Genomic DNA, 9,374 nt, shown 5'->3' on the forward strand with positions numbered 1-9,374 from the left:
TGACCATTGCCTGATATCCAGCTGCCTGGTGTGAGCTCTCTGCTCTCCCCTGGACAGTTGTTGAGCTCAGTTCAAATGAAAAGAATGAAGCGGTTGAAACGTGTGTGCTAGTGGTACAGGAGGAGCCGAGGAGGGCAGCCCACGCGTCCAGTCAGCTACTTCCGAGCTGAGGGCCGAGGGCGGCGGGAGTGACTGGCTTCTCTGAGGAAGGAGCTCCCTTCCGTCTGCCCCCTGCAGCCTCGTAGCCTCCTCTTTCCTCAACCTCACTAGCCTCTCCCCGATTTCCCTTTCCAAGGAAGGTTCCCAGGTTGGGTGGGGCAGCTGCCCTTCGGAACCAAATGGGGCTCCTGCTCCATCTAGCCCCCTCCCCTGGCTTGAGGAGAGGCCAAGAGGCACTGACGCATGCTTCCAGGTTCACCACTGCCCACTCCCACCCAGAGGGATGGAGCACTGGCCTCTGCAGAGATTGCCTCCATTTTGAAGCTGGCATTGGCAAAGAGCGATGGGTCCCACTCTCCTGAGGAGGGCCCTGGAGGGAAGCATGAGGGGCATGCCGAGCAAGGATGCCAGGGCTTGACCTGCGGGCCTGCAGGCACCCCCCGTCTGAGATATCCACTGAGCCCGCGGGGCTGGCCATGGGACGGATCTGGCTCTGGGGCTGCAGGGTCTTGGGGAGGAGTCAGACAGCTCTGCTCATGAACCCACCTTAAGACTCCCCCAGGGTGCAGGCAGTGGGGATGTGGGGCATGCAGAGGAGGGCATGGCATGTGCTCACGGTTCCCTGGGCATACATGAAGTGGTGCAGAGTCCCCAGCCTGAAGGCCGGGGACGGGGACCCTACGCCCTCCAGGGAGGTAGACCAGGAGCTGTCCCCATGCTCCCTGCCGGGTGAGGCCTCCTGGGCGGGGCTGCTGGCACCCTCCTGATGGCAGGTCTGGGTGGTTTCTCCTGGGAGTGCCCTCCCTTGCCCCCTGAGGTCTGGACTGGGCAGGCAGGGTGTCCACTTCCGGGCCTTCTGCTGCTTGAAGAGCTTCCAAGGCCCTGCCGAGCAGGTTGGGGCGGAGGGTCTGAATTCCACTTCCCGAGAGCCCCTTCTTGTCCTTCCCACCCGACCTGCCTGTCCGCTCTCGGGGCTCCCGGGTCCCCTCCCCATGAGCTTTCACCTGTGACATGAACATAATGTAAACCCTTAATCCTATTGTCCCCACCCCTCCCATCTCTGCAGAGCGTTTCCCACGCATCCCAGACACCTGCCTGTGCCCCTGTCTTAGGTTGGTGGCCCCTGCAGGCAGGGGCCAGACCCACCCAAACCGCAGCACACATGAAACGCAGCCTTAGTCAGGTGATGAGGTGACAGGACTCCAATGTGGGAGGTCACAGCAGGGACCCTGGGGGCTGGCTGCTGCCCTGGGAGGGTCCTGAGCTGATTGGGCTGGTGGCCTTGTGCAGGGCGCTGACGGCTGCTCCCCTCCTGGGGGGGCATGAAGGTTGCATGAAGCCCACAACCCGGCCTTGACTCCCGGTGGCCCCTCAGCCCCCTGTTGGCTCGGTGCCCCTGGGAAAACATCTCTTTATCTCAGCCGCTTCCCCTGAAATGCAAACAGCCACGTGTCCCCTGGGGGCCCCTTTTGGCACACATGCCCTATGCCCCACCCCCAGGTGAGGCCATTAACCCTCAGGTGTGGGGCAACAGGCCCAGAGGTTCTAGGCCTGAGAGGAGGGGTGCTGGGCAGGGCAGACACAGGCTGCAGATCAGACCACCCCTTGGGGCAAGCAAAGCAGGAAAAGGGACAGGAGGGGTCAGGTCCAAGCTCTGGTCACAGGGAAGGGCTGTGGGGGCAGACAGGCAGGGGACATGGGGCAGGCAGCCCAGGGGAGCTGGTTTAAGGTGACATCTGGCAAGTACCTTCTTGGGCGGCCCAAGGGGCTCTCTGCCCCTCCTTGAGCTTCTTCCCTGAACCCCAGTTCCACACCACGTTTCCCCTCTGACCCCTCTCAAATGTGATGTGACCTTTCAAGGGCCCCTGGACATGGCTCACTGGGTGAGGAGACTGGTGAGCAGGAGCTGGAAGGAGGCAGCTCAGCACCCTCCCCTCCTCTCCCTCTTTCCCCTTCCTCATCTGGGGCCTCTCTGGCCTGTCTAAGGACAGGACACTATGATCTGGCCACTTCTGAGGGCATCCCAAGGAGTCCCTGGGAGGACCCCAGAAAACCCTTGGAACGGGACAGCAGACTTGGGTGGCACAAACCTAACAGGGGACCCCAATAGGCCGCTCTGGAGGTAGGCGGAGGGGAGTTGAGAAGCTGCTCTTTCCCATTACCAGCCACGAGTTGGCCAGCCTTTGGGATCCATGGCCCCTCAGCAGAGAAGAGGCCTCTCCTGAGGGGCTGGGAAGCCAGCTGTCCTGGCTGCCTGGGGCAGGCCAGCCCTAGGAGGTGCACTCAGGGCTCAGAAGACTCTGGCCAGCAGAGAAGGCCCTCCTGGGCATGAACATCCCCATCCAAGGAGAATCCCAGGGCTGACAGGGACAGTCTCCATGGTAGCCCTTTCCCATGCACCCCTGGCCAGTGGCCAGCAGTGCCAACAGGAGGCAGTCTGTGAGGGCTGCCTACCTGGGAGGGGCCCCTGGAGCTCCTCCAGTCAGCCAGAGTCCCCTTTCAGAGGCAGGGCTGAGACCCTGCCCCACTGAGCCACAGGCACAGGCCATGGGTTCCAAGCCCCCTCCCTGGCCTCGGGCCTCTTTCCAGAGGGAGGGCGTGTGGGCCAAACCTGCAGCCCTCACACCTCCTGGCCGGACGCTCAGAGGGGCGGCCACCGTGCCGGGAATCCGAGGTGGGCGGAAGAGCAGTTGGCGCCAGGACGCCATGGCGCAGCCTCCAGCCCCAGACCCCTAACAGTGGGCCAGTGTGTGGGCCAGGGGTGGGGGCCCAGGCGGGGTCGGTCCCGCTCCATAAACCCTGGCCAGCCAGGAAGCTGCAGGCATAGCCTGTTGACACAGGAGTGATGTCACCAACAGCCAATAGGAGCCTGCCGAGGGCTCCGCGTGCACCTCCCTGCATCCCATGGGCCCCCGCCATGCGCGCAGCATGATTGAGTGCCACCTGAATAAACCAGTCCTTCCCAGCATCCCGTGGGGCCTGCTTCCCTTCAGCCCCATTTCTACACATCCTGTCCCCACAAGCTCTTGTCCCAGCACTGGGGGCCTGGGGGTCAGCTGGGCCTTGTGCTTTGGGCCAGCTCTCCCTCAGGCATGTGGGCCTCAGCCTTCTGACCCCCTCGCCTTATCCCCGCCGGCCACCCCTCCTCCCATGGCCCCACTGGCTGCTGCGGCTCCTCATGGCCACACCTGCGTCATCTCTCTTTCGTCTGTCTCTTGGCCCTGATTGGCAGCCTGGAGCCCAGGGCTTGTGCCCCCAGAGCTGGCCCCCTGGGCGCCTTTCCACACGTAGCTCGCCCAGGAAGGGCCAGGGATCCCGCAGCTCTGGGTCTCCCGCTCTGCCGCAGCCCGCATGTTCCTAGGCAGTCAAGTGGTCGTCTGCCTTCACCTCCCTTCTCCCCGTCAGGGACCTGTCAGATCCCCTACCCGCCCTCCCTGGCCCCCGCAGGCTCCTCTTCCTACTTAGTCCGAGTGCACGCTTCTTCCCAGCTTCCCACCTCCTGACCTCCACGTCTCCTCCTCATGTGGCCCCAGTTCCTTGGGATCTCTCCCGGAATCTGCTGTCCAGGCCGGAGCTGCTTCTACAAAGCCTGGGGCCCATGGCCTGCCTCCCCTGTGACCCTTTCTGCTTCTCTCCCTGGGGTCTGCACCGTGCCCAATTCTGAGGGACTCTCAGTACCCACAGCTGGGTCTTGTGCCCTGGGGCTTGGCACGTGCTGGCACAGAGGTGTCCTGTGGGCGGCAAAGGGGGAAGGAGCTTCCTGCGCTTGGCGCCCGTGCTAGTCTACGGGTTCAGCCCCCGCCCTGCACCGCTCCCCGTGGACAGGCTGCCCGCCTGTGTCCAACCAGGTGTGGGGTGACGGAGCGGGGCTCCCTAGGGACAAGGAGCACAGTGTCTGCTTTATTTGCAGGCTGGGCGCTGACGAGGAACAGAATACCCACAGTGACTGCTTCCAGGAAACGGCCGCGGGCGGGGGGAGCCGCCAGGGAGAGCAGGCCCCTTCCCAGCAAGCCGGTCTGCAGGTGGGCTTCCAGGAAGGGGCCCCCGCCAGTTCCCCTCAGCCCTGGAAAGGGGCCAACAGTGTCACCAGGAGCAGGCTGGGGGAGCTATGCACAGAGAGGGGGAGGAGGAGAAAGCTGAGGAGGGGGAGGGAGGAGAGCGGGTGGGCAGGCCTGGGCTGCACCAGCATGGCTCTGCAGCCTTGCAAGAGACCGGGATGACCACAGTTCTTTCTAGAACCTTCCATTTCCCCTTTTGGGGGTTCACACAATCTTTGAGAATGCCTCAGTCTCTCAGCGCTTGTCAGGCACCCCACACGCCTGCAATCACGCATGGAGGACGGGCCGCTGCAGGAGGCGGGAGCAGGTCCCAGGACACAGTGTCCTGAGCCCAGACCCAGGTTGGAATCCAGGCCTTACGGCAGCTGAGCCCTCCTGGACTTCCTTGCTGGAGAGGGCTGTGGGGGCTTCCAGACTAGGTCCACTGCCCCCAGTTCTGAGCGCTTGGATGCCCCTCCCCCCTTCTGCGGTCTTTTGTCTTCCTGGAACCTGGTGTGGAGAGGAGGCCACCCTCTCAGGTCTCTACCTGAACTTCGAGATTTCTCAGGGCACGTAGTATTCCGACCCCACAGGTGCCCTCAGTCCTGTGGTCCACAATCCCTGCCTGTCATTAAATGCCTGCAGAGACCCTCCCCCCACCGAGGGTCACAGCTGTGGACACACACGGGCCCAGAGGACCGGAGGGCCGTGTGGCCCTGGAGCACGGGGTTAGAGATGCCTACACAGCAGCACCCAGCGGGTAGGCCTGCACCCTCTCCAGTGTGACCGCACTGTGCGAAACGTGTCCCCCTCTCACTGGCAGGATGACTGGACAGAAGCACCAGTTGTCGGGGCCCAGCGTGGAGAAGACCCTGCAACCTACCCTGGGAGCCTGCTGGGGGCTGCCCCCCACCCCCGCCCGCCCAGAGGCTCACCCAGGCCTGAAATCTCTTTCCCAAGGTTTTCTGGCACCACTACAGCGGGGCCTCTCCCGCCCAGCCCCTGCCGGGGTCTGGGGATGAAATTCAAGCTCCTGTTTGCTTCTCTGCACTCAACTCAGCCTAGGAGCGTTTTGAAAGTGCCTTTGGGTGGCAGGGGCGCCAGGAGCCTGTCTGACAGCCCTCTCTAAGCCCCTTTCTAAGAAGCAGGAAATCGGTTGGGCCAAAGGTAAACACATTCCAACCTGGCGGTCCCCAGCTCAGATGGAGGGGCTTTGTTGGGGTGGGGGCTGGGCCACGTCTGTTTTCCCAGCCCCCACCCCTGTGCGGGCTTGAGGCAGGACCCCTGCGCACCTGCTTTCGGGGTGACTGTGCCGCCAGCCTGTCTGCACCACCAGTTCCTGCCCCCAGGAGCTCCCTCCTGCTCCGCAATCCCTGCAGCACCTGGGGCTAGCCCACTGCAGGAGTGGGGACCGCGTGGCAGGCCCAGGGTGCCCTGCCCCACCCCACGGATGTCCACTGACATCCACTGACATCCACTGGGGCCAGGGCAATGGTGGGGCTGCCGGGGGCCGGGCTCCCCGAGGTGGGCAGGAAAAGGAGTGCCCCACCCCAGCCCTGTGTGTGTGTCTGTCTCAGGACTCCCCAGGGAAACCCAGTGGGAGAATGTGCGACCACAGCCACCCTGAGTGTCCAAGCCTGGGTGCAGCTGGGTTCCAGCTTGGCGGTCTCTCCAGATGACCAGGACATAGCCCATAGCTGCCCCAGTGCCCCTCCCCAGCTCCCTTCCAGCTCTGGGATTTGATTTCTGTATCCCCAGAGAAGGCTGCTGGGCATCCATCTCCCTCCCCACCTCCACGGCCTGTGACCCCGCTGCCCCCCAAACCCCTGGGCCACCTGCCATTCCTCAGAAGGCTGGTTTTTGTCCTCTGAGCCCAGCTTTGGGACTCTAGCAGGGTCAGATGTTTACCATAAAGGGCTTTGGAGACCTCCCTCCCCACACGTGATGGATAGCTACTTTATCACTTGGTCAAGTCACTGCCATGGGGTCAGGAAGGTGGAGGTGGCTTCTCCAGCACAGTTGGCTGGCCTTTGAAATCCTCATGGAGATGGCTTCAAGAGACTCCCTCACCCAGCTGTGCCCACTGGGTTAACTGGCCATGGGTCCTGACTAGTGTCAGGATGGGCGGCGGGGGCAGGGTGGCGGGGGATGTGAGGAGTAGGTGCTGTGAACCTTGTCGGCAGGGCCTGTGGGGGAGGGGAGGGCCGCCCGCTCCCCAGAGCAGGGGGGGGGAGTTCCTGGCAGTCTGTCTCGTCTGGTTTTTGTCAATCTGTGGAGGCTCTTTCCTGGCTGCTCTGAGCATTGCCACGTGTGGGAGCGGCGAGCGGAGGGCAGAGACCCCAGCCTCATTTTCAGGAGCTCCATCTTAGTTCCTAGGGTCTGCACAGCCTCGGGCCCAGAAGCCAGGAGGCCTGGACTGGGGCTCAGAGAGTTGCTGCCCAGCGTTGGGGTCTCTTGTGGGGGGCTACACTTGCACCCAGGAGCCAGACCTCAGTGATAGCCCTCTGTCACCTGACCCCTCTCACTCTACCTCTCTCTGCTTGGCCTCTCTGCCTCCCTCATTTCCTTTGGGGCTCTTGGTACCCCTCCTCTCACTGTGGCCATGCTCAAACCTGCATGTGTCCTGGTCTCTGCTGTGGCTCTGACTCCCTCTCACAGCAGTGAGAAGATGGGGTGCCCTCAGCCTACCCAGGTTCCAGCTCTCTAGCTAAGTAGGACCCAGGGTAGGGGAGCCAGGTGGAGCAGGAAGGGGAGGCCCAGAGGCTGCCAGAGACCTCTACATGTGGCCAGGGCCAGCCTTGCCTCAGGAGCTGCTGTCCACCCTGAAATCTGCCCCCTGCAAGGTGATTCTGCAAACTTATATTGGCCTTTGGGGTCTGGGATCGGCACCCAGGGCAAGATCAGACAGGACCGGGTGGCCAAGGAGAGCCGGAACCAAGGCACTTGGGTGGGGCCTGACCCCTCCCTCATTGCCCAGGACACCCCTTACAATCCGGCCCCCAACACCCCTGTGGGAACCCCACCCCACTGCCCTGCTTCCTCCCTGGTGTCTGTGCTTCTCTGCCCCCTGAGGCCCCCAGTGTCCACAGACCCCACCTCACCCCAGACCCTTCTGTATCACAACTCCCTTGGCTTCCCACGTGTCCCGCCCCCCATTCCTCCCTTATGCCCTCCGGCTTCACAACCTCTTCCCTTCCATCCTCCCTCACCTCACCCCTGGCTCCCCCCACACCAGGACCCCTCCATATCCCATAGCCCCTCCCCATCCCATAATCTTCTCCCAGATGTGTGCCCCATACTGTAACCCCCACCTTTTGTCCCCGCCCCACCCCCAGAACCCTTCTGTCCCTCTTTGCACACCCCCAGGTCCCCAGGCGCCCCGAGGCAGACAGCTCAGATTCCAGTCCCTGAGACAAGTTGCTGTAACTGTGTTTATTGATGAGGCCAGGGCTCTGGTGAGACCTGGTGGGGAGGGGCACTGGGCAAGGTGTGGGGAATGCTTCGAGGTGGCTCCGCTGTCATGGAGCTTCCAGACTAGGCGAGGGGAGGGCGAGGCCTCACGCACGCGGCCGGCCCCAGTGGCCCCCAGACGGAGGTGGACAGCAGGCAGGCGCTGGGGCGGCATGGCCAAGGAGGCCCGCACTCTCACGCACATGCGCACAGAGACTCAAGGCTCTCCGCGCTCCAAACCAGTGCAAACGACTTAGTGCAAATTGAATTCAGAGGGGACGGGTGGGGAAACAGAGTCACGAAGGCTTTGAATCTCTCAAGCAGAGGAAGGAAGAAAGACGAGAAATGACGAGACAGAAGGAAAGGAGGAAAAGAAAAGAGGGGGAGGCGGCGCTGATGGTCTGCTGGGCGCAGTGGGGGGTCACGAAGATGGGTCTGGCGGCGGGTGCTGCGGGCTGCTCTGCCCTTTCAAGGCCTGTTCCTTCAGCTTCGCCTGTGGAGAGTGACATGAGGCATGGGCGTGGCCGGGCGGGCGTGGCCGGGCGGGCGTGGCCGGGTGGCCTGGTGGGGGGGGGGGGGCCCAGGCTCACCTGCAGAGCCGATTCCTGAGTCAGTGTGCAGTGGTTCCCGAATGCAGCAGAGTCTTGATCCAGAGCTAGACGGACTTGAAGAAGTCCCGGAGTTGAAGGCCCAGACATGAGCTGGGCAGCACCATTTCTGCAGTGGAGACACAATGAGGCCCCAACACTCCCTCCTGGCGCGCCGCCCAGCCCTGTGGCGCAGGAGGCCCCACCTTTACGTCTTGGGGTTCTAGGGGTCCAGAGAGCAGCAGTGGTGTGTTGACTCCATCGGAAACCAAAGGAACAACCCTTCTGGGGCAGCCTCCCCCGCCGGGCCAGCCAGGGTGTTCTGCAGAGGACAGAAGGGGGCTGAGCAGGAGGGCGGCCAGGAGGGTGGGCTGGCTGTCCTGCACTGGGCAGAGGCACACTCTCACCAGGAAGGCCAGACAGCAGCCCCTCTGTCCTCGCCGTCACACCGGACCATGTCATGTCTTCCCAGCTCATCGCTGCGCCGCGTCCTGGCCTTCGGGCTGGCGTGTGCACCCCTGCTGGAGACCTGCCTTCGAGGAGAACAGAGGGTGCTGGGTGGGTGAGCAGGAGCTGGTGGGCAGCAGCGCAGTGGACTGGGCTGGGCACTTACCCTTGTCTCCAGTCACGAGCGTGGAGGCACCGATCACTGCTCCGTCGCTGCCCGTGAGGCCCGCCGTGGCCACGGGCTCTGGAGGCCAGTACCTCGCTGGCTCGCCGCCTGGTGGCCCCCTCACGCTGCCTGCGCCCCAACTCCCCCGAGAACTCACTCACTCCGCCCCGCCCGCCTCGCCTTGCCTGGCCTCGCCCGTGCCCTTGGCTCCCCGGGTGCTGTCCTGTCTGCCATGCCAGACCCGGCGGCTGAGCGGTGAGGGCATACAGTGTCGCCAAGTCCACTGTGGGCCCTCTCCGCGCCAGCCTCTGGGCCGCAGTGCCGCGTGGGGACGGTGCGTCCGCAGGCTGGGCCCGCTGCAGCCTCCCTGCTGCGAAATCTCTCCGGAGCCCACCACCCGCGACCACCGCCCCCCCCAGGTGACGTCATGCTGAGCTGCCCGCGCACTGCCCTTCTTTCCCGCTCTCCGGCCTTCGAGGCTCTGGCCCAGGCCTCGGGAGGCCCTGCCAGAGCTGCTTCTTTACCTGC

The 9,374-nt window shown here is 63.7% G+C and overlaps 1 protein-coding gene across 1 annotated transcript; it reads right to left on the minus strand.

Annotated features, from left to right (window-relative positions):
• Positions 1-7,613: 7,613 nt before the first annotated feature.
• Positions 7,614-8,996, minus strand: LOC306639601 (uncharacterized protein). The gene is made up of 5 exons (XM_079103293.1): positions 8,847-8,996; positions 8,641-8,766; positions 8,440-8,555; positions 8,237-8,363; positions 7,614-8,139 (listed from the first exon to the last, which is right to left on the minus strand). The coding sequence occupies exons 2-5, from the start codon at positions 8,708-8,710 to the stop codon at positions 7,943-7,945; spliced, it is 510 nt and encodes a 169-aa protein (XP_078959419.1). The 5' UTR covers positions 8,711-8,766; positions 8,847-8,996; the 3' UTR covers positions 7,614-7,942.
• Between the last annotated feature and the right edge of the window lie 378 nt (positions 8,997-9,374).

This window comes from Sciurus vulgaris (assembly GCF_902686455.1).
Source record: "Sciurus vulgaris genome assembly, chromosome: 11".
Taxonomy (NCBI): Eukaryota; Metazoa; Chordata; class Mammalia; order Rodentia; family Sciuridae; genus Sciurus; species Sciurus vulgaris.